Here is a 24,725-nt window from a genome sequence, read left to right as displayed (position 1 = left end):
GGTGGCATTTCACGGGTGCTGGTGTCTACTTACACCACTCTCGTCCCATCCCATACAAAACCCAAAAATAATCCGGAAAGCGAATGATCAGATCGGAGTGTAAAGGCGGGGCCAGAAGTCCCAACCCTGGATCACTGGGCAGTGACAAACTCTGGTTTATCAAAGGTGGCAAGTGTTGGAGACAGTTGGGGGGCGGGGGGAATGAAGCGTTGCCGGCCGACTCCAGATCTGTAGCAATCTGTCACTTCTCCCTCAGGATCCAGAAACTGCCGCGGCTGCTAGTAGCCTCCTCCGATGGACACCTCTACATCTACAATTTGGACCCTCAGGATGGAGGAGAATGCGTCTTAATCAAAACCCACAGGTGAAGATTCTCATTGTCTCACAGCTGTTTAGGAACAGGAGTGCAGAGCTGTCTCTGCTGGGGACAGCGACCTGCTCAGTGTTCTCGCCAGCTGTTGTCACCTCCCCTGTGTCGCGCCACCTGCAGGCTTTTTGCTTCAGTCAGGCTCGCCGTCAGATACCCTTAGTTCCATGTCTCCTTTGGGACAGTGGCCAGGCAGGTGATATAATACCCCAAATGGGTTGTCCCCCTGCTCAGCCTGGCCCCCTAGCACAGCCCTTAAGAACACAGATAGTCAAAAAGTGTCCACAGAATCGGATTTAGTCTGTGATGTATGCAGGCTGACCTCCCGTCCTGTGGTGGCCTGGAGATGCCTTGAGCTGGCAGGGCACCTTACCCATGACTTCATTAGCACGTCTCAGCGTCCTTGCCTGAATTCACCAGAGGAGCAGAGGGCTGTGATCAGGGACCAGGTCGAAGGAGCATGGCTGACCTACTTGGGTACATGCTGATCATATAGTGCACCGGCAGGTCTGCAGTTTACTCTCAGACAGCCGAGCGCGAGCCTGCTCGTCCTTCTCCCCTGAAGGTGTTCTGGGGATGCACTGACTTCCTCTGCTCTTCCTCTCCCTGATTGCTGCAAGCAGCTTGCTGAGCTCAGGAACAGCAGAAGAGAACAAAGAAAACGACCTCAGACCTTCCTTACCTCCGTCGTATGCTGCAACTGTAGCCAGACCCAGCGCATCCACAGCCTCCACCGTGCCAGGTGAGGCCTGGGAACAGCCCTCGGCCCTCAGCTCCCTAGTACTGAGGATATAGCCCAAAAGGTTTCCTTCCTCCCTCCCCCCTCCCTCCCTCCCTCCCTCCTCCCCTCCCTCCCTCCCTTCTTCCCTCTTGTCTCCCTCCCTCCTCCCTTCCTTCCTTTGGACAGGGTCTTATCACTATGTAGACTGGATTGGCCTCAAACTTACAAAGATCCACCTGCCTCTGCCTCCCAGTGCTGGGACTAAAGGCACAGATTAAACAAGTAGCCAATGACCCTTCTTGAAGCATTCCAAAGGGTGAGGATTTAGACTCACTTCTTTTGGGAGGCGAAGATGCAGCCATCCTCCCATGTCCCCAGATCCTGTCCCTCCAGCACCTACCACGGGATGCCTCCTGAATCATTTCTTACTCCCACCTCCAGGGTACTCTGAGGACGGTGGGGCGCTCCGTGGAGAAGTGATTCCAGAACACGAGTTTGCAACGGGCCCAGTGTGTCTTGACGATGAGAATGAGTTCCCCCCTGTGAGCATTCGGAACCCTTAACAGAGTTACTCCGTCTGTATGCCTGGAAGGAGCTTTGCCTCCCCCAAGAGGCCAAGCCACTGCCCTGTGCTCTAACTCTTAACAGCTAATCCTCTTTACACCCAGAGCCCTGGGGCACCCGCCTGGCAGTTTCAGGTCCTTCATGCTAGCCCTATGGGTGTGAGGCCTGACAGCATTTCCGTAACCACATACTAACCTGGGAAGTGTGGACGGCTCAGACCTAGCTCCTTGCCTCTGCCTCTATACATTACACTGTCTTAGCTCCTTGTGAGGTCGGAGCTTCTGCCTGTGCCCAGTTTTCCGAAGCTAAGAACGTAGAATGCTGCCCATCACTTGTTCAGATGAGTTAACGGGGCCAGGCCTTGTTGGGGGGCTCTGAGCTCCAGGAACTGACATGCACCCTGCCCGCAGCTCTGGCACTGTGCTCTTGAGCCTGGCCAGCAGGTGCCCACCAGGAGACCACACGTATGAAGTCAGGGTGGGTGGCATGAGCTCACCTGGAGACTTCAGCAAGACCGCCTACCTCAGCTTGCCGGCAGGGAGAGTTACCAGGGGTGCTGAGCACTGGGCTCGACTTCTGTTGACAGCTGGGGGAAGACTCTCTCCCCCCAGCACTGGGGACCTTAGCTCCCATCCACAGTTACAGAGTAGCAGTGTGTGGGTCTCAGTGAGGGAACTTCCCAGTGACGGGGGTGTGGCTCCATTGGTAGAACGCCTGTCTAGCGCCCATGAAGCCCTGGGTTCAGTTCCCAGCACCACTTACAACTGAGTATGGTGGCACGCACCTGCAATTCCAGTACCTGGAAGCAAGAGTCTCAGGGTCATCTTAGGTACAGAGTGAGTTCAAAGCTGGGCTGAGTCATATGAGGCCTTGTCACAACAACCACAACAAAACAGTCAACTTGAGATCATTTCAGATGCATACAATGCCAGGTCAGGACCCGGGGGATAGAAAGGAGCGGTCCTGTGGGCTCTGAGGTGGGTGAAGCTCCTCTTCGTGTGAACAGGAGGCGTTCGGGACTACCGTCCTGGCTTTGCAGAGGACAGTCTGAAATTAGCATGTTTGGGCCTTCACAGGCAGGTTGCCAGATGCATTGCAAGCAAGTGACAGTTATGTGTTAGTGGTGCAGAGGAGTAGTTCTTTAAGAAAGAAGAAACTAATTATACATTTTAAGACAGCCGTTGGCCCAGTGCCTAACAGTTACTGCCTGAGCCCGCAGTGCCTTTGGGTCCCCGTGATGCCTACTGGAACTGTGGGGAGTTTTTCCGTCTTCCGAAAGTTGGTTACTTAGCTATTTAACTGGCATTACCTCTTCTGGAAGCCAGAGCACTCTTAGGTAGCCCCTTGTTAGCGAAAACTCATATAAAATAATAACCCTGAATAGGCCATTTTCCTAGAGGGGAGGAGACTCAGAGAGGCTTAATTTAAGAGCCAGTGTTGACAGGTGTGGATTAATGATGGTGTGTTTGCCTAGCAGGTTAGAGGCTCTGAGTCCCATGCTCAGTGCCCCCAACCCCCACATCCAAAAATACTAACGTTTAAATGTGCCACGAGGCGTGCTCACCTAGACGCTGCCAGAAAGTCTGGTACGAACCAGCTGTCCTATCTCTCTCTTTAGGAGCAGATTTGGGAACGTTGACTTAAGCTGCATTTAGAATTCTTGTCTGGGCTAAGGAGATGGCTAACTCAGTAGGTAATGAGCACTGGGTTCCAGCCCCAGCCTCAAAAGGAAAAAAAAAAGTTTATGCACCAGAAATTGTCCCTGCCAGTTAAATGTCACTAGACAACTTCCTAGAGATGTTAGAGTCCAGCCAGGGTGGGGTAGCCTCTGGATGCCACAGGTGCTAAGTGTTATGGTGGCTACCAGGCCCAGCCTGTCCCACAGCCTGCAGGTAGACAGAAAGGAGGAGCCAGTGTTCAGACTAAAGTCCTGGGTCAGCAGCAGGCAGGCTTCTGTCTCCAGGCACAAGGACCAGAGGCAGAGTGATGCGGGACTGCCGTTCGGTGTGGCCGTCCCAGCCATGTCTCTGTAACTTAAGTGTTCAGCTGGGCTTGCTAGAAAAGCCCCTTTCTGCCTTTATTCTTAACTGTATGCCTCTTGCAAATATTTCCCCAGAAACCACATCTTTACTCACAATTCTTTAAAAAGCCTGTAAGACTGCAAAAGGAGCTTGAGAGTCTCAGCTTGGCTGAAATCACTTCCCTTTCGGATAGGAATATTGGGCTTACTAGTGGAATCTGCCTCTGGGCCTCTGGGCTCTGCCTTAAGCCCGGGAGTCATCACTAGTTTTCTTTACAAAGTAGACTGCCATTGCCCTCCTAACACCACTTTCCTCTCTGGGATTGAATTTGCCTCAAAACCAGCAAGAGAAAAGCAAGCTAGTCATCTCTGGTCCCCTGGAAAAAAGCTTTGAGGAGGGCCAGCAGCTTCTGCTTCCGTAGGGAGCCAGCCTGCAATCTGTATGCTGTGGCACTAACGTTAACATTGTGAGCAAGAGAGCGGCCCACTCGGACCAAGAGCATATACTGGCTTTCTGTGTTCTCTTTAGAGTCATTTAGCAGTCAGTGTTTACAAATAAGATGAGCCCCTTTTTTTTTTGAAATGTGCATATGTACACAGGCACACATGTGCACACACCCAGTTTGTAGACAATATTCTTGGGATCTGTGCTACCGATCTATACACCTTCACGAGATGGGTGGATTTCCCCATGGCCATGAGTAAGGGTCAGTCTATGGTCCTGCCTCCCCTGCTGACCCACCTCGCACAGACCTGTGGGTAACCCAGTCTGCCTCCCTGAAGCCTCTCCTGAGAAGAGTAAGGCCATATTCTGTTTTGATTTTGGTAGATAATCTTGTGCCGTGGAAGTCAGAAGGGCAAAACGAAGCAGTCCTGACAAGAAGCCTACCTCAGAAGTCAGGACAACCCCTGTCAGGTGGTTTTGGAAAGAACAAGGAAAGTGGAAGAAACGGAATGCAATCAATGCTGTGGGCAGAGAGGGGAGGGAGGCAGGAAGCCTGGGCCCCTCATTGCCTGAGCCATAGACCGTGGTCAGCCCCCCTACCCAAGCCCCTCAGCCTTGGCTGCCAGTGGGCAAGGAGAATGCTGGAGTCACACAATGCTATTCAAGCCACAGTGTAAATGCTAACTAGCCATATTGGTATATGTAACCGGAATTTTATATTAAAAAGGGCATCGTTGTCAAATGTATGCTGTGTAAAAAAAAAATGTACTTAGTGGGAAACCTCTTAGAACTGTGTTTCGTGTATCTTACAGACATGTAGAGAGAGAGACTATTTTAGCCAGGCAAAGTATTTTTGCAGTGATCGGAATAAATCATTTACTACCTTTGAGTCCCATTCAGGACACTAATTAAATAAAATCATGGCAGTGCATTTGTGAGTTGTTTACATTTTTATTTTATTTCTTAGAAGTTTTAGGGACTGGCTGGGAAGAAGTCTCAAATCTTTTTTTTTTCTTGAAAGATTATGTTTTAATATATGAGTGTCTCACCTACCTGTGCATACATCACGCGTGTGCCTGGCATTCTGAGAAGCCAGAGAAGAGTATGAGGTCCCCTGGAATTGGAGCTATAGACAGTTTAAGCTACCATATAGGTGCTGGGAACTGAACAGGTCGCGCCCTTAACCAATGGACCACCGCTTCGGCCCCAAACTTTAACTCTTTATGATACATCCACTCGACATTAACAAGAGGGAAGGATCATGAGTTCTGCTCCAAGGCCTGGGAAGACCTCACTTAGTTTAGCTCTGTGCTTGCTCAAGGCGTCTCAAAGGAATCCGGCAACGCTGTAGGCTCCCAGACACACACCCACTTCCAGAATCTGCATTGTGCAAGATCCTCAGAGATTCGTATGCATATTGAAGAGGGCCAAGCTCTGTATACCAGCAAGCCAGATGAGTTTGTGCTGCAAGGGCCAATTAAATTGAGGATCTGCCTGGTGTCAGAGATACACAGGCAACTTCATGTGTTACTTTAACCTTCAAGACCAACTTGCAACTGAGATTTAAGTCATTGCCTAAGCTTTAAACCCAGGGCTTGGGCGGTGACTCCATAGCCCTCTAGTGCCCTCTTGTATCCATGACCTCTGAGCCAGTGCTCAGTGCTTTTCAAGCCTGCATGCGGAGGAGACAGTCCACACACAGAGAGGTAACACTGTAGCTTCCTAACCAAATTCTGCAACTCCCTTTCTAAAACTGACTTCCACGACCAAACTGAGGTTTGGAAGTAAACCCACCTGTCTAAAATTTCCAGATAGTGTTTCTCACCGGGTGGGGGTCGGGGAATGACCTGTCATTCCCCGGGTTGGCAACGGCAGGTAATTTGATAAGGGTTACAGCAAGGGGTCACGGAAGGATCCTGAGTGTAGTCTGCTTGAGAGCTGTTGTCATCAGCGATGTCTTGAAGGACATCTGCAAGAACCCTGGTGACCTTCGGCAGCAGCTCCTGGTACTCGGGGCTTCCCTTCTGTAGAGGGGAACTTTCAGCAGCATCATCTTCTAGGTTGAAAATGAGAGGGGAGACGTGGTGCTGCTCGGGACCCACGCCCCCATCACAAGCTTTGGCTCCACCTACGGGAAGAATAACCAAAAATGTGAAACCCAGCCCTCACCCTGAGATGGACATCGGTGGTTAATTACACATGTTAAAGGTACCAAGCCTAGGAATTCAAATGGCTGCTCTCCCTGCCTAATAAATGCCCTTGAGATTGTAGTCTGTCTTTCCAGTGATGATTGTCCGTCCAGGGGGATTAGATCTGCCCCTTGGACATGCCTTCAGAACCAGTGGACATCTGTTCAAATACCATTTGTCTCTGGCCTTTGAGAGTAAATCTTGTGGTTGTTTTGGTTTCTTTTGGTGGTGGTTTGTTTGTTTTGTGGAGTCATTCTTCTACCACCGAGAGTTCAAGCCATCAAACTCAAGTTGTCAGGTTTGTGTGGTGGGAGCTTCTTACCTACTAAGCCATCTTGCTGCCCCCCCCGGAGTCCGATTGCCCCTGAGCATCTTGGTGGGAAAACATTATTAGTAAGATAGAAACATCAATTGCTTGGGAGAAAGGGCCCTATATCATGGGCTTACACCCTCATTTGGGTATAAGGGCAGGGTAGCATTTTGTTGTAGACCCTAGGCTGCCTCAAGTTCTTGATCCTCCTGCTTCAGCCTCTCAGGTGCCAAGATGGCAGGTGTTTATAGCCTTGCCCAGTCTGAGGACATTAGGACATTCTCACAACAGACAAACTGTTGAGAGGGTTCCAGCTGTGGTACCTCCTCACCACAAGGTGACAGCACAATGCCATGGCTCAACTCAGCAAACGCCAGTCTAAAAGGACCAAAGCCAGCGCTCCGGGGACACAGCTTTCTAGTCCAGTACAGGTAGAAACGAAACTGGGACTCTCGGGAAGAGCGAGTATATCCCATAGCCTCCGCAGATCAAAGCCTCCAGCAGAGATTTCCTCCCCTGGCAGACGCTCGGGTTCAGTAGGGATAAGGGATTACTCTTTTCTAGAGTTGACAAAAATTTGACTCTGGCAGCAGCAAGGAGCACTGGAAGTGTCACAAGCTTCGGCAGTCAAGCAAGAAAACGCCGGGGGTGACTCACAAAAGTTAACTGACCTATTGAGTGAGGAGATATACGCCTTCAGTCTCAGCACTTCAGAGTCAGAGGCAGGCAGATCCTTGAATTCAAGGCCAGCCCGGAGCTACATAGTGAACCTGCCTTTAAATATATATATTATCCAACCGTAGCGAGCTTGCTTTTAAATATATATTATCCAACCATAGTGAACCTGCCTTTAAATATATCCAAGGTGGGGCATAGTGGAGCGTGCCTGGGATCCAGAGACAGAAACAGGAAGATAAGGAGCTCAAGACCAGACTTGGCTACAAAATGAATTGAAGCTATCCTGAGGGACATGAGACTTCATCTTAAAACCAATTAAAAAACAAACAAGCAAACAAACACTAGGCACAGGATGGATGGCTCAGCACATAGAAATGCTTGCTACTTGAGCCATTAAAAAAAAAAAAAAAAGGAGTCAAAACCCACACGAATATGGTACAAAGTTGTCCACTGGCCTCGGCGTGTATAACCACAGTACGCACATCCCTGCAAATACGCATCAGACGCAGTGATGCAAATAAACATACGTCATACGAAGGTGTAATAAGTTTCACTTAAGGAAACAGTACAGCAGTGTCCTTGGAACTACCATTCTCTAGCTAGCAAAATGAGCTCAACCTATTGCAGCAGATCAATTAAAAAGCGCTTCAGTGGAATAACCAAGACAGGCAAAGACTGGAAGGGACTTGACCCTGCAAAGGAAGCCACACTGCGTTGGGCCTGGTCTGAGGTTTCCCTGCCCTGGGGATGCTGCGACCAGCAGTGTGGAACGGGCAGAATTGCAGAGGAAAGCTGAGGTGGCTTAAGGTATCAGAGTTAAGGTCACCACGAATGATGAAAACCGACAGGTGAAGTCCTACGAGGAAGACGGCCACAGAGCACAAGCCTCGAAACCTTCATAGGAACTCATGCGAATTCTTGGCTGACTCTTGAAAGAGTGCCCAGAGAGAGCCCTCGGGCGGCTGGAAGACCAAAATAGGCACTCCGGCGGCCTGCCACAAAGCGAAGGCTTGGAGTGTGAGGACTGTTAGCTGAGATCAATGAGCCAGTCACGGAGGTACAAGCCTGTAATCTAACACCCAAGGTACAGAGAGAGATAGGAGGACCAAGAGCTCCAGGCCAGCCTGGCTTTGTAACCTGGATTACCAAGTGAGACTCTCTTTCAAGAGAGAGAAAAAATTAGATATGAGACAGCAAAACAAAACCGAAATTCCCCTCTTACTCACTACTGACATTGCCCCCAAAGTTCAGGTGAGGAACAGAAATCAGAGCCTGGGGGTTAGGGACTTTTCTAAGCTAAGGGACAAAACCTGACAGGCGAAAGTCCTAAGGACACAGAATAAACCCTTCTTCCCAAGGGAACAAATTGGAATTGACTTCCCACGAGGCTCAGAGGTCACTTTCCAGTGTTTCACTGACAAGGCCCAGTGCACATCTTTTTAAACAACTACCTAGGAGGATTCCAGATGCCACTATGGCCCCAAGGCAGCATGGAAGCCACTATCCCTTGCAATAGCAGGAAGAAAACTCATAGAGAGACAGTTTCCATTAACTCTGAGAGTGCACAAATAGAGAAAAGCCTTTCTCCATGTTGAAGAGGGGTTGGGCAGAGAGAACAGTGAGTCACCACAGCAGAGACCACTACTGGAGCAGTGTGGCAGGGAGGGGCAAGGAGCTCTTTGATGGGCAGTTCTGGGAGAGAGAAATCCCAGGGGGATCTTGTCATGGGTACTTCCTGCTTTGTGGGTGTCGTTTCTCTCTCCACCAGGGAGGCTGGGAAACCAAGCACTGTACCACCAAGCTGTATCTTTAACTGAACGCCTCCTACTTTAGTGAGTTTTAACTCCGGGAGCTCAGGCAGGCCTCACAGTAAATCTAGAGTAAAATTCCATGGTTTTGGGAGCAGGAGAGGAAAACTAACATCTTTAAATACAACAGTGGCGGGTGCAAGAGAGAGGGCTGAGTGGTTAAGAGCCCAGATCGCTCCTGCAGAGAGACTTAAGTTCAGCCTTCAGCACCCATCAATTTCCAAGCTCCTACACTGGGGTGGCTCACAACTGCCTGTAACTCCCGCTCCACAGGGATCTAACACCTCTGGCTTCCATGGGCATTTGTGTTCACACACGGAGATACACAAACACATGTAGTTTAAAATAGTAAAAATAAATATTTAACAAATGCGACAGTGGGAACTGGAGAGGCGGCTCAAAGTTAAGTTGTATTCTTACCAACAAAAGTTAACCCCAAATGGTTAAAGACCTAATCCCGAGACGAAGAAAACCCTTAGAAGAAAATGCGGGGCAATATTTGGACAACACTGGAAATGACAAATAGTTTCACAGGCAAAGTCAAGCAATCAGGAAAGGAGGCCACCGATCTTACAAAGCCCTTTGGAGAAAACAGAGACTTGTCCGAAACTAATTTCATGCAGCCAGCAAAACTCTTACGCCAAACCTTGACACATGCTTTATAAACTACAAGCAAAATCCTAGCAAATCAAATCCAGTAATATATGTGTGTGTTATATATAAATATATACACTAATATATATAAGTATATTGTGTATATGTATATATGTGTGTATATATGTTTATATATGTGTATATGTATATATGTGTATGTATATCTAAGTATATTTGCAAATATATGCATGCATAATATACATGTATATACATAGATACATATACAAACATGCACACATACACACATATGTCTACGTATACAATACCACGGCTGAGTGTGTTTGTTCAGGAATGTGTATGCATGTGTGTGTGTGTGTATGTGTGTGTGTGTGTGTATGTGGGAGTGTGTGTGAGCATGTGTGTGTGTAAGCATGCACATGTGTGTGTGAGCATGCACGTGTGTGTGTGCATGTGGGGGTGTGTGGGGATACACATGTGCCACAGAGCACATGAGGAGGTCAGAGGGTAACTTGTTGGAGTTGGCTCTCTCCTTCCATCAGGCGAGCCTTCTGGATTGAACTCAGGTCATCAGTCCTGTCAGCAAGGGCCTGCACCCAGAATCATCTGGACAGACCTTTAATTACTTTAAAGGTCTAATTACATGGCAAAGGGAAGCTGTCAAGTTCTATCAGGAGGTACAATGCTTGCCATACCAGTGTGATGAACAGAATTCAGATCACCAGTGCCCACATAAATGACAGCTGGAGGTCTTAGTTTGGTTTTTAAAACATCTTTCTAAAGATTTACTTACATATATATATATATATATATATATATATATATACACATATATATGTATATATATATACACATACTCTATTTGCATGTATGCCTATATGACAGAGAGAGCAAGAGATAGAAGAGGGCTTTGGATCCCATTACAGATGGTCATGAGCCACCATGTGGTTGCTGGGAATTGAACTCAGGACCTCTGGACAAGCAGCCAGTGCTCTTAACCGCTGAGCCATCTCTCTAGCCCCTAGCTAGTGCTTCATTGCTGTGAAGAGACACCATGACCAACGCAACTCTTATAAAGGAAAACACTGAATTAGGGCTGGCTTACAGTTGCAGAGGCTTAGTCCAGTATCATCACGACAGGAAGCATGCAGTGTGCAGGCAGACAAGGTGCTAGAGAAGGAACTGAGGGTCATACATCTTGATCTGCAGGCAGCAGAAGGTAGACTATGTTCCACACTGGGCAGAGTTGGAGCTTAGGGGACCTCAAAGTCTACCCGCAATGTGACACACCTCCTCCAACAAGGCCACACCTCCCAAGAGTGCCACTCCCCACGAGCCAAGCATTCAAACACAGGAGTCAACGGAGAGAGGCCTTTCCTATTCAAACCACCACAGTGTGGAAGGCCACCAGTAAGCCCATCACTCAGGAGTCAAACACAAGGGCTCTTCAGAGCAAGCTGGCTAGGCTAGCAAAGTCAGTGAGGTCTGAGTTCAAACGAGCAACCCTGCCTTACTGTGTAGGATAGAGAGTGATCATGGAAGATACCTGATATCAAAGCCTCTGACCTTCCTTCATAAGTGTGTGCTTGTGCACACATGACCATGAAAACACACACACACACACACACACACACACACACACACACACACTGATAAAACTAATTATTATAGTGGGTAAAAGTGTTTACCACCAGGTACGCACACACATACGCATACAGAGAGAGAGAGAGAGAGAGAGAGAGAGAGAGAGAGAGAGAGAGAAAGAGAGGGGGGGGGTTTTAAATGGGGGGAGGAGGGAAGCCAGTGAGGTTCCCAGTTCTAGGCCACATACCAAAAGACTGGTTATCTGTCAAGGCCACTCCAGTTCATGACCAAAAACGTCATTTGCTCATCAGAGAAGAACATATTGTTCTCTATTCTAATGGAGCAGATACCCATTCATCTGCCTTTCCCAAGTGCAGTTTCTAAGTAATTAGGAAGGGTTTTTAAAACCGTGCAGGAAGGATACAGAACACAATGATGGCGTCATCTCACCCTGTTAGGCAATTTTCCTCAGGCTTAGCAGAAGTCCAGTGCTCCGTTCCCTACCCTGGTCTCCCTCGGGTTTGGGATCTTAGTTTCTGTCTGACTGCGATCACTTTACACAGCCCTATTACTTCATGATGAGGTTTACGATTCCAGTACTGCGGTACCAAGGGTTTTCTGGCAGGGTTCTCCCTGCACGAAATCAGTCCAGCCTGGAGGGCCCATGCCTCTTAGACAATGTAATGTAAGGACTCTGATCCCCGAACTTCCCTCGAGGACCACAGCAAAGAGCCGAGTGCTTTGTTTGAGGTTTAGGAACCAAAGATTCTTGTAGCATTTCTAAGATCCCTGGAGCCGTGAACTCAAAGGGCTTGTTCTGGTGTCGCAACCACATCTTACGCTCAGGAAATAAACTGCCTCTGTGTGAGTGTGTGTGTGTGAGCGTGTGTGTGTGTGTATGAGTGTGAGTGTGTGTGAGTGTGTGTGAGTGTGTGTGAGTATGTGTGTGTGAGTGTTTGTGAGAGTGTGTGTGAGAGTATGTGTGTGAGTGTGTGTGAGTGTGTGTGAGTGTGTGTGTGAGTGTGTGTGAGTGTGTGTGAGTGTGAGTGTTTGTGAGTGTGTGTATGAGTGTGTGAGTGTGTGTGAGTATGTGTGTGAGTGTGTGTGAGTGTATGTGAGTGTGTGTGAGTGTGTGAGAGTATGTGTGTGTGAGAGTATGTGTGTTTGTGAGAGTGTGTGTGTGAGTATGTGTGTGAGTGTGTGTGAGTGTGTGTGAGTGTGTGAGTGTGTGTGTGAGTATGTGTGTGAGTGTGTGTGTGAGTATGTGTGTGTGAGTGTGTGAGTGTGTGTGAGTATGTGTGTGAGTGTGTGAGTATGTGTGTGAGTGTGTGTGAGTGTATGTGAGTGTGTGTGAGTGTGTGTGAGTGTGTGAGAGTATGTGTGTGTGTGAGAGTATGTGTGTTTGTGAGAGTGTGTGTGAGTATGTGTGTGAGTGTGTGTGAGTGTGTGTGAGTGTGTGAGTGTGTGAGAGTATGTGTGTGAGAGTATGTGTGTGTGTGAGTGTGTGTGAGTGTGTGTGTGAGTATGTGTGTTAGTGTTTGTGAGAGTGTGTGTGAGTGTGTGTGAGTGTGTGTGTGAGTATGTGTGTTAGTGTTTGTGAGAGTGTGTGTGAGTGTGTGTGAGTGTGTGTGAGTGTGTGAGTGTGTGTGAGTGTGTGTGAGTATGTGTGTGTGAGTGTGTGAGTGTGTGTGTGAGTGCGTGTGAGTGTGTGTGAGTGTGTGTGTGAGTGTGTGTGAGTGTGTGAGAGTATGTGTGTGAGTGTGTGAGTGTGTGTGAGTGTGTGTGTGAGAGTGTGTGAGTGTGTGTGAGTGTTTGTGAGAGTGTGTGTGAGTGTGTGAGTGTGTGAGTGTGTGTGAGTGTGTGAGTGTGTGTGTGTGTGTCTTAATTATATAAGTCTTTGAAAATCTCCGACATGAAATAGCAAGCCAACAGAAATCTCCATTGAGTCCTAGCCAGGGTCTCTCTTCTATTTTTGTTTTGTTTTTCATTGATTAACTTCAAAATGGTGGTGCTCCAACTAAGTGCAAAATAGTGGGATAAGCATTTCAAGATAATGAAGAGATTAACTTTAATTCTATTTGTGTGCGTGCATGTATGGGTTTGTGTGTGTGTGTCTGTGTGTGTATGTGTGTGTGTTTTTACCCTGGTGGTAAACACTTTTACCCACTATAATAATTAGTTTTATCAGTGTGTGTGTGTGTGTGTGTGTGTGTGTGTGTGTGTGTGTGTGTGTTTGCCCTGGTGGTAAACACTTTTACCCACTATAATAATTAGTTTTATCAGTGTGTGTGTGTGTGTGTATGTGTGTGTGTGTGTGTGTGTTTGCCCTGGTGGTAAACACTTTTACCCACTATAATAGTTTTATCAGTTTGACACAAACTAGAGTCATTTAGAAAGAGGAAACATCAATTGGAAAAAATGAGGTCTCCATCGGACCTGCCCGTTGGCAAGTCCGTGGAGGTATTTTCTAGATTAATGATTGATATTCCAGGGACCACCCAGCCCCGGTGATGCCACTCCTGGGCAGAGGGTCCTGGGTGACATGTGAAAGCAAACTGAGCAAGGCACAGAGAGTAAGCCATGTCCTCTGCCTCAGTTCCTGCCCTGGCCTGACTCGCCTCAGTGATGGACCATAACCTGAGATTCGTAAACCACACAAGCTCTCTTGCTCCCCGAGTTGCTTTTGGTCACGGTTTCTCATCACAGCAACAGAAAGAAACTACAACAGCCACCAAGCCGCCTCACCAGCCCCAGTACGTCACTTCTAAAATACATTCTTAGTCCCAGTCACTGAGTGAACCAAGGCGGGGAGAGACTTTCATGGGTCCGCTATGTAGACCTTTAACATGTGCCTCCTGAAACATTTTATTGCCAAGTAAATGACACTGGTCTCCGAGCTCCTGTTTCATCATCAGCCAAACTGGCATCTGAAGCCTAACTCGGATCAAAATGTTTTCTCTGTGGAAAGGGTGAGAAGAAGAGTCCAGGGCCATGAACTTCCTGCCGGAAGGCCTCATTTCCATCTTGGTGGGTCCAGAATGCCTTTGCTGGCACTCCAGCCAAGCTTCTGTTTAGATGGCAAAGTCCCAGGTGAAGGATGTGAACCCCTCAAAGAAGACAGCCATACCCACCCGGGAGTCCCCGAGGTGTGCAACATGGGACTTAGGGTGAGAGGCTCCACTTACCCGTTATGTAGAAGGCCTTGTAACGGTCCAGGCGGACAGTCTGCAGGGCGCCGTACTCTCCAGCAGCCCCACTGTTGGGGTGGAACAGTACCTGAGAAAGAGCAGGGGGTATGGCTGTGTACCCGAAAACCACACTAGGCCAGCAAGATGGCGCTACAGGAAACCGTGCCTGATGCACAAATCCCGTGACCTGAGCCCTGTGCTTGATTCTGGAAACCCACATAAAAAAAAAAAAAACAACAACAACAACAACAACCAAACAAACAAAAAAAACCTTTCATTGGTGCGTGGCTCTGATCTCAGAATTCCTACTTCAAGACAGGAGGCAGAGCAAGAGTCAGTTAGAAGGTCTTGTGCATATAGCATGGCAACAGAAACAGCAAGGGCGGCGCCCACACACACCTCAGCAAAGCGGAAGGCCAGAACCAAGTTGTCGCTGATCAACCCATGCAGATGTGTGACATGTACTACATACGTACCTACATACGCAGGAAAGAAAAATCACGCTAGGCGCCATGATCTACTCCATCCCACATCCCCTACCCATACCCCTAAATACTCTCTCACTGACAAGCACGGGCCTGTAGCTGATGCTGGCCTCCTCCTGGGAGCCGCTGTGGAATGTTCGGAAGAAGGAAGAGCTACAATTCTGTGTGGCTGCAGGCTCTCACTGGGTGCGTCAGATCATGGGCCCAGTGCCCGCTCTGGAACCTGCAGGGGTTCGGGTGTCAGCGGCCGGTGCTTTTTGATTTGACAAATTAAAAGTTCCATCACGGCCACAGTAGCGCTTTAAACAACTCCCGGTTCCTTCTCTCAGTGGATGTCCTGTGACTGCTCATGTCATGCACCCAGGAGTCCTAACTGTGCCTGCCCAACAGGTGCAGAAAGCAACTTGCCAACAAAGATCGCTTCCATATATCCTGGGTCTTGCAATGAAGCCCACCTGAAAGCCTCCATTGAAAACTGGCTTCTTCAGCCTCAGTAGACTCTCTTCAGCAAGAATGCCTGCCATAAGAAACAATATTTCTCCCGCGTCACCAGGCACAGCTTCACCTCTAACCTTTTGTGGCAGTACAGGGAATCGAACTCAGGCCACACACAGGCTAGGCAAACCCTCTACCCCTGCGCTACAGCTCCAATTCAAGCCCAGCCCGGGCACAGACACCTATGACTCAGTCCTACTGGAGCACTGAGGAAAGCTTTCCTGATTCAGTCAGACATGGAAGAATTACCCTAAAGAGTGGAAATACCTAAGTCAGAGGTCCCAAGGGAAGGAGACGGTAGGAAATAAAAGACCAGCCTCCTTGGTAAGGTTGGTGGGTTTGGACTAGAGGCATGAGTCTACCCCGGTATGAATCATGCCTGTATATATTGCTGGAAGGCACTTACGTGATTCAAAATTTCCGTGGGGCTTGGGGGAAAAGGTAATGAGAAACATCTGCTGGAGAAGGAAATGGCTGCCCACCCACCCCCATCCCTCAGTTTCAGTGCCCTGAGAGGATGCAGCCCTGGGCAGGGCTCCCCAATACCTGCTGCTTCCCTGCCCCACATCAGCCCTCCAAACACCCCCCAGCAGGCTTCCTCCAAGCAAGAAAGGAAGTCATTACTGCAAACCTCACTCCTTCCATCCCAGACAGCCATGCCTGACATTCTTTTTCTTGATAAAGGCAAAGAGGAAGGGGGGCACAGACCATCCTGCATCCCCATCCTGTGATATGTTCAGACCCCCCATACACCCCCCGAGGGAACACAGTCAAGGTTGATCTCTTCAAACCACGGGTACCATTTGGGTGCTCAGCCACAGAAACTCCCTAAGGAGGGACTGCCACACACACTCAAAGGGTAAGTGGCATTAGCAGGAATTCCCAGAACCTGGGAAGGAAAACTGGGTTGGGCCTATGCGTAGAGTTGGGGGTGGGTTTTCAGACGCTCACACAAGCCACCCCACTTTGAGCAGGCTGGTGGCAGCCTTCTTGTTTATATCAACATAGGAAGAATGCTGGTAAGCTCACACACCATCAAGACTAAAGACATTTCCTCTCCAGATGTCCGCTCTGAAGTCCAAAGGCGGCTAACTTTATCTCCTATGAACTTGTACCGAATTCTTGGCTCCCTTTCTTTCCCTTGTGCTAGCCTGCCTTGCTACACTTTGCTTGTTTTGTTAAGCATGGGAGTGTCACCTCCCAGTACAGTATTGTCCCCAGAGGTGTTGTCCTCCACCCCATCAGGCAGAAGCCTACACAAAGCGGGGGGGGGGGGGGGGGGGGGGGGATGGGGGAGGGGTGTCAATCATTCACACATCACTCTTGGTGACATTTTTCACCACTAGGGGCCTCCCTAAGAGAACCGATGGGTATTCACGCTTCCTGGGCTCACTGGCTTCCGGAGTGCTGAACTGTTTATAGCGCACTGCTGCCCCATGTTGGAGGGGACTATGCCGACCAATGCAGACATCCTGAGAACACCGTGCCTTCATTGACAATATCTGAGCCTGGGACATGGCTCTACCACCCACGATGTCACTAGGTCCTCCTCAGGCTCTGGGCCTTCTCTTCATGGTTCCTCTCTCACTGCCCCATTCACAGCCCATCGGTGCCAGATGCAAGGAGTTAAAATGTGCAAAGCACACAGCCTCAGCAGAGCTTGGGGCCTCATAGGAGCAACCTTCCTAGAGGGAATGAAGTAAGTCATGAGGTCATGGGTGTGAAAACCAGTAGCCAGTGTTTTCCCTGAAGCCCTTTCCTCCTATGGCCCTGAGAGGTGGATGAAGATATCTGCTTCTCTCTTCACCTCTGGGGCCATCCTTGCAATATAGAGAAGCCAGTGGCTGAGAGGCACCTACATAGCGTTTTGAGCCCACCATCTAGGGAGTTCTTTGGGCTTCTGGAAACTGGAATGGATTTAATCCAACCCGTATTAGAATCCTTCTAAATGGAGGACACATCTGTGGGCGGATACAAACTGCACTGATTGAAAGGTACGTGGGCGGGAAAGATAGCTCAGTGGTTAGGAGCAAGGCCTGCTCTTACAGAGGACCTGGGTTTGGTTCCCAGCACCCATACTGGGGCTCACAACTGTCTGTAACTCCACTTGCAGAGGATCATATGCCTTCTGATAACTGTGGGCAATGTGTATATATATATATTATATATATAATATATAATGTATATATAACATACACTCAGGTATACACAAGGCACATACAAATAAATAAATATAAATATAAATAATATATATAATAAATATAATAAATATAAATATAAATAAAATAAATATTTTTTTCTTTTCTTTTTCTTTTCAGAGCTGGGGACCGAACCCAGGGCCTTGTGCTTGCTAGGCAAGCGCTCTACCACTGAGCTAAATCCCCAACCCCATAAATAAATATTTTAAAGAGATACAAATGTACTATATAGAGAGATGGATGGATGTGTAGATATTTACAAAGTCGTTTGTTTTGATTTCCCGGCTTCCCCTAAAACTATTACGAACCCGAGACAATTTAGTCTTTTCACGTCAACAGTTTTAGCTGACCAGAAACGACCAAATTCAAATCCGTGGCCATCAACTAGCCCTGTTCTTGAATTCCGAAGTGGGCTTATCTGGGGTGTCCCATGCATACCGGAAGAAGCCGGCCTGAGGCTGGGCACAGAACCTACGTGGCATTTACCTTTAAAGCTCTCAGTAGGTAGGCAGCAAGCTGGCTGCCTCTTGCTAGGTCACAGGGTGTGTGATAAGGAAGTAAACAAGCTTCCACTTGGGCTGGGTCGCCAATACAATGCGGGTTTCCCGAAGGTGTCAGGACTTGTGTCTGTTTCTCCCACCTAGTTCCTGGACTCTGCAAATCGGATGCTAAAGAAAAACAAGGCTCTGTCCGGAACGGAAGTAAGCCCATGAGGGAGCTGCAGTCCACAGGAGGCTTGACAATGTCAAGATTACTTCCTGGTGACCCCAATTACTCTATCAGTAGCCATGGCAATAAAAGCTCAGGAGTACCTCCTGAGAGAAGTCTTGGCGAACACTGCCAGCATCAAACACTACTGACTTTCAGCTGAAGGCAGAAACCATCTTGCTGCTTCGTGCTTCTGGGAAGGGCCAAGCCTAGACAATACACCGCTCTGCAGAGACAGGCATGCTGGAGTGACCCGAGAGTAGGAGTGTTCGGGTCTAATCTGACACGCCCTAAGACTTCACCGATGTGTATAGGAGTGGAGTGGACCACTCAAGGCCCAGGCTCTGGCTGGCCCAGGGAAGGCTTCAGTAATTACCAGAGACAGTACCCATGAGAACATCTCTCCCATGGGGCCCCTCAAAGACATAAATAGACCCTCTGAAGAATAGGTTTCCAACTGGGGAGCTGGGTGCTCATTGGCCTTACTGGGAGTGGGGGTTGTCTCGGATCTCCTCCAGCCTGCCCTCTCTGACTTCCTCTTCCTTTCCGGAAAAGGCAGGGAAGTGAAGGGAAAGCCCAGGAGGACTGACATTTCCTGGTTGCTAATTTGGTGCCTCTGAGCACTCTGAGGAGGGGGCAGCAAGGAGGTGATGCTGGAAACATAGAAGCCATAAGTCATCGCTGGGGGCTGCTGATTCAGGAACAGCTGTAGTGATACATACCTGCAGTCCCGGCACTCAAAAGACTGCGGCTATCGGGAGTTCAAGGTCAGCCCGTTGCAAGAGCATCTTTCAAAAGTAAACAAGCAAACAACAGCAAAATAACAGGATGCAAAGTGTGTGCCGAGCCTCCCAGAGCTGGGAGTAGATTGGGAATACAGAGACCTTGCTGACATATTCATTCATTCATTCATTCATTCATTCATTCATTATTCATTCATTCACTTTGCATGCACTGGCTGCTGGCTAGGTACAGATGCTGTTAGGTACGTGAGAACTGAAACCTGACCCCAGAAGATGGGACCCTTGCCCTCAGAGAGTTTCTATTCCAGAAGAGTCTAGAACTGGACAGGAATCTAATCCAACAAAACTGTGTCAGAAAATTGAACGCAGGCAGAAGATTAAAATTAAGCCTTAGAGATAATATTCACGCACCTCTACCACACACCAAAATGTTAAATATAAGTATAGATCTGGACTAACAGGCTGAATCGTTGGATGTAGTTCATCTCTAAAATTCATCATTGGCTTCCTCCACTTACCCTGTGCCCCGTTTGTGACTTGCCAAAGAGCACTTCAGAGACGTCCACACCATCAAACTTCCGGTTTGGGGGCAAGCTGGCTCCCGCCAGGGCTATCACGGTGGGGAAGATGTCAAGCAAGCTGCAGAAAGAACACGACACAGTTTGCTTCAACTCTTCCAACTCTTTCCCCACTCCTCCTCTGACCTGAACCTGCTTGCACCAGGCCAGGGCCAAAGCCGACCGCCCCTCCTACAGCCCACACTGCCTGTGTCTCTTCGGAGCTCTGCCTGAGATTTCTGCTAGGACAGCCAGGCAGGATGTAGCCAGATGCTATTTAGGCTCACATCCAGTTTTACCGCTTATTTGACATCTACTGCCTCAGTTTCCTATCCTGTAAGATGTGTGATTTAGTAAGAATAGCTGCCTCACAGGGTGGATGTGTGAGCAAAACACTCGGGGAGGGGGGGATATGGAAAAGAGGAAGCCAGGCGCTTTGATGGTTGTTTATCTGATAATTACTAACAGAGTCACACCTTTGAGCCCCAAAACTAAGAGTTGGCCACTGTCTTATCGGGAATAGCATGCAGCAGGGTGGCGGGTGTCTGTGAGAAAACACTCAGTTCCTTTTCCATCGCCCGAGTCTCTCTCGTGAAAATTTTCCCTTAGGTGAAGTATGTGAAATTTCAGTTATGATGTGCGAAACACTTCACGTCTGTCACTCGCCTTTAACTCTTTTTTTCTCCACCGTTACAAAACAGTGAATATTTTAGTAGGAAAAAAAAAAACAACTTAGGATGTACAGAAATACAAAAAGAAAAAAAAAACCTCAAAACTAGTCTGTCACTTGAGGGCATTAATTTTAATATCAAAAATTAATATCGATTTTTGAAGTTCATGCTCTTAACGCGTGTAGGATATGTGTGTGTTTGCCCATATGGGCCTGTGAGGAGGTCAGAGATCACCATCAGATAGATGTCCCCCTCCCCTTTGGAGACAGGGTCTCTCACTATTTCAGCTTGTCCGAACAGTGAACTCCCAGGGTCTCTTTTCCTCCAGCAGTGGAGTTACAGGTGTGCCCCGGTGTGCAGCTTGAAAGCAGAAACTCCAGATCCAAACTCAGGCCCTCAGGCTCTTAAAGCAAGAGCTTTCTCCCAATCCTACCCACTGTTCATATGTTTGGTGGGTGCTGTTAATGCGAGTTTATTTGTCTCTATTTTGTTTGTTAAGACAGTTTCTTGTACCCAGACTTACCTGGAATCCCTTGCCCTCTTGCCTCCACTTTATGAGGGCTAAGATTGCAGTATTGTGATCTGTGATGTTGTTTCAAAGTCACGTGGGACTTTACCACACTGCATACCTCCCACAAGCCTACTGTGCTCAAATCATGAGGTAGGGGTGGGAAGAGCTGAGGGGTCAAAGAAACTGACAACCAATGGGACTAGCCAAGGCAAGGGGATGGGCCAACATGAATTCAGTCCTGGGTTTGACTTTCCCAGAAAAGAGGTACTGGTACCCAGGGACCAGGACAACATCAGATTTCGGGATCACGGGTGGGAAATCCCTCAGGGCCAAGCAGGTCTTCCCAACGGATCTACCCTAAGCTCTAGAGCACAGCTCTCTGCCCTTCACAGAGGCTGCAGAAAGGACCCACCACATGCGTGGCATCTCTAACCTGCCCACTTCCTTCCCCTCTCCAGGGCTCCGCCTACATCCTGAGGCAGAATTTCTCATTGACTGTGGGACAAAGTGTTTCTATTTGCCTGGGGCTTTCACAGTTCACAAAACTGGTAGTTTATCTCTTGAGATAGGCACTCCAGGAGCTGGCAGTCCACACAGGTGTGCAGTCAAGGCATGCAGAGTCAGTGTGCAACAGAGTACAGAACAGTCTGGAAACCTGTCCAGAGTCCAAGGACCCCGCCACCAACCAGGAAACACAGAGCTCTACAATGTGCAGTGTGGCTTGAAAAGGTTGAGATTCTCTCTCTCTCTCTCTCTCTCTCTCTCTCTCTCTCTCTCTCTCTCTCCCCCCCTTCCTCTCTCTCTCTCTCTCTCTCTCTCTCTCTCTCTCTCTCCCTCTCTCTCTCTCTCTCTCTCCCTCTCTCTCTCTCTCTCTCTCTCTCTCTCTCTCTCTCACACACACACACACACACACACACATTATATTATATTATATTTTGAAATGGATTGGGGTTGGGAAGAGAGCTCAGTAATTAAAGAGCTTCCCTTAAAGGCTGAAGACCCATGTGTGGTTCCCAGAACCCATGTTACAAAGATCCCCGCCATCCTCCTAGCACTGGGAAGGTTGTGATGGGAGGATCCTTGGGTCTCACTGGCCAGTCAGCCTAGTCTAATTGATGAGTTTTAGGCCAGTGCCTGAGAAACAACATCTGACGTTGTCCTTGGCCTACACACACACACACATACACACACACACACACACACACAGAGAGAGAGAGAGAGAGAGAGAGAGAGAGAGAGACAGACAGACAGACGGACGGACGGACAGACAGACGGACGGACAGACAGACAGACTTGAGACTTTCTTTTGCCATCTTAGGAGACGTCAGCGTCACAGACAGGTCAAATCAGCGAGTCTGGGAAACAGACTGTATTAACCTTCAGAATGAATTACACACTTTCCTTTTCCTGTCTTTTTCCTCCTCTGCATCACGAGGTCTGGCATCCTACCACAGCACTAATCCAAATCTAAACACTCAAGGGAATCCCAGTGTGTCAGAGTCTGGTATGCCCTTCAGAGGTTTCTAGTCTTCACAGAACACAAGGAGAACTGTCCCACACAAAGAAAACTCTTCAACAGGTTCTCTAACTCTCACTGCTCAAGGGAGCCAAGTCCAGCATGGGCATGCCTGGGCTGTCAGAAAGTCATTCCTCAGAGAATGGCAGGAGCCCAGCCCCTGAGGTTAGCCCTGTGACCAGGAAATCCTCCATGCAGCACACAGACCTGGGCTTTCCCGCATGGGAACCTAGAGGGCAGATCTGTCTTACAGAGCCTGCTCCTGACCTTCCATGCCGTGATCTTAACCCAAGAAACAGGTCCTAGAAGTCTTTGAAGTCTTGAAGAAATAGAACAAACAAACAAACAAACAAACAAAACAAAACAACAAAAAGCCGAACCCCAAACCTGCAAAACCAACTCTGCACTTCAATGTGTTCACTGGGACGCTTGGCTTTTTATCCCTGTTTTCATGGGGTTTCTTCCTCTATTAAAAAAAAAAAAAAAAGAGGTGTTTAGAGAGACAGCTCAACTCTTGCAGAGGCCCTAAGTTTGATTCCCAGCACCCACATTAGGCGGCTCACAACTTCCTGTAGCTACACTCGCATGCACATGCCACCCCCCAGACGCAAAATTTAAAGAAGTCTAGGGGCTGGAGAGATGGCTCAGTGGTTAAGAGCCCTGACTGCTCTTCCAGAGGTCCTGGGTTCAATTCCCAGCAACCACATGGTGGCTCACAACCATCGGTAATGAGATCTGATGCCCTCTTCTGGTGTATCTGAAGATAGCTACAGTGCACTTATATATAATAAATGAATACATCTTTAAAAAAAAATAAAGAAGTCTAAAAGAAATTACATTGTATAACTATTGACATGAAAGACAAATATATAAAGAAACCATTTTACCCTGCTTTAAAGTACTTTGCTTTGCGTGTGTGTGTGTGTGTGTGTGCGTATGTGTGTGTATATGTGTGTGTATGTGTGTATGTGTATATGTGTGTGTATGTGTGTGTATGTGTGTGTATGTGTGTGTATGTGTGTGTATGTGTGTGTGTATGTGTGTGTATGTGTGTATGTGTGTGTATGTGTGTGTATATGTGCGTGTATGTATGTGTGTATGTGTGTATGTGTGTGTATGTGTGTATGTGTGTATGTGTGTGTTGCATGTACATGTATGTACAGGTGCACACTGCAAGCACCTGCACCAGAATGCAGAAGAGTAGGCTGGCAGTCAACAAGCCTCAACGACCCCTACCATCTTCATTCCCCCAGAGTATTGGGGTCACAGGCATGCACTAGTCTATTCCAATGTGAATTCTGGGAATTCAGACTCAGGTCCTGTGCTTGTATATGTGTTCCTACTGAATGAGAATTGAGACGGGACTGTCGTGTAGCTCGACACTCTAGATTACTGTACCACCAAACCCTGGACGGTATAGGCAGTGCTGGGGATTGAACCCTGGACTTTATAGGGAAGCAGTCTACCAATTGAGCTACATCCCTACCACCCTCACATAAATATCTTACGGGCTCTGGCACTATCCTTCGAGGGCCTGATGCGTAAGTGGGTTTCCGTCCCATAAACACCACTTCACGGACCCTCTCATAGTGGGAGGGAAGGCAGGGCCCACTCGTGAAAGGAGACGCAGGCTTCTGCACGGTGACACAAAAGGCTAGCCTGAGTGGGCAAGTTGATCCCTGAGCGAGCTGGGGTCGATCTTCCACATACTTCTGTCCTTACAAAACCGTTGTCTTTTCATGTTTCTCTGAAATTTGTTCGGAGGAGATGTGTGTGTGTGTGTGTGTGTGTGTGTGTGTGTGTGTGTGTTTATAAATAAGATCTTGCTATGCCATCCAGGCTGCTTTGGAGATCTAAGTTTAAGCAATTGTTCTCCTCCCAGGGGGCGGGGACAGGTGGGGACGAGGCTTGCAACAACCCATCCAACCGGTTGGTGCTCTTATTCAAACAAGGTGTCAAAGGGAGTTGAGACTGGAGGGTGGTGAGGACGGTGTAGAAGGGCTGAACCCCAGGCTATGTGAGCAAGGAGTGATGGGTCACATGCGGGCTTCCTTCTGGTAGAACAGCCCTAGACTACACGGTTGGGTGTCAGGGAGAGGACAGGAGAGAGGGTTTACACAGAAGTGAGCACAATCGTACTAGGGGGAAATCTGACCCAACAATGGGTAGAGAGAGAAGTGAGGTGTGGTGGTTTAAATAGATGTGACCCAGGGAGTGGTCCAGGGAGTGGCAGTATTAGGAGGTGTGCCCTTGCTGGAGTAGGTGAGGCCTTGTGGAAGAAAGAGCGCCACTGTGGGGGATGGGCAGTGAGACCCTCCTCCTAACCACGTGGGAGCAAGTCTTCCGCTAGTGGCC

The 24,725-nt window shown here is 48.5% G+C and overlaps 2 protein-coding genes across 17 annotated transcripts in view; one reads left to right on the top strand and one right to left on the bottom strand.

The window, feature by feature from the left end:
* Wipi1 (WD repeat domain, phosphoinositide interacting 1) overlaps positions 1-5,048 on the top strand; it is a 37,229-nt gene extending 32,181 nt beyond the window's left edge. For all 3 annotated transcript variants that reach the window (XM_008768367.3, NM_001127297.1, XM_039086173.2), the window contains 4 exons: positions 257-364; positions 991-1,109; positions 1,530-1,630; positions 4,502-5,048. In XM_008768367.3, coding sequence (XP_008766589.1) covers positions 257-364; positions 991-1,109; positions 1,530-1,630; positions 4,502-4,549 — 376 coding nt within the window. In that variant the 3' untranslated portion in view covers positions 4,550-5,048. The remainder of the gene's footprint in view (positions 1-256; positions 365-990; positions 1,110-1,529; positions 1,631-4,501) is intronic.
* Positions 1-24,725, bottom strand: part of Arsg (arylsulfatase G) — a 150,928-nt gene that overhangs the window by 15,523 nt on the left and 110,680 nt on the right. For 11 of the 14 annotated variants that reach the window (XM_008768369.3, XM_039086174.2, XM_039086175.2 and 8 more), the window contains 3 exons: positions 19,634-19,754; positions 14,484-14,574; positions 5,049-6,245 (listed from right to left, as the gene is read on the bottom strand). In XM_008768369.3, the coding sequence (XP_008766591.1) occupies positions 5,968-6,245; positions 14,484-14,574; positions 19,634-19,754 (490 nt within the window). In that variant the 3' untranslated portion in view covers positions 5,049-5,967. Of the gene's footprint in view, positions 1-5,048; positions 6,246-14,483; positions 14,575-19,633; positions 19,755-22,757; positions 22,837-24,725 lie in introns of those variants that run through there. The other 3 variants (XR_005489859.2, NM_001047877.2, XM_063269225.1) reach the window with 3 other exon arrangements.

This window comes from Rattus norvegicus, chromosome 10, assembly GCF_036323735.1.
Source record: "Rattus norvegicus strain BN/NHsdMcwi chromosome 10, GRCr8, whole genome shotgun sequence".
Classification (NCBI taxonomy): domain Eukaryota; kingdom Metazoa; phylum Chordata; class Mammalia; order Rodentia; family Muridae; genus Rattus; species Rattus norvegicus.
The sequence above is the reverse complement of the archived record's forward strand: the minus strand, read 5'-3'. Positions and strand labels throughout refer to the sequence as shown.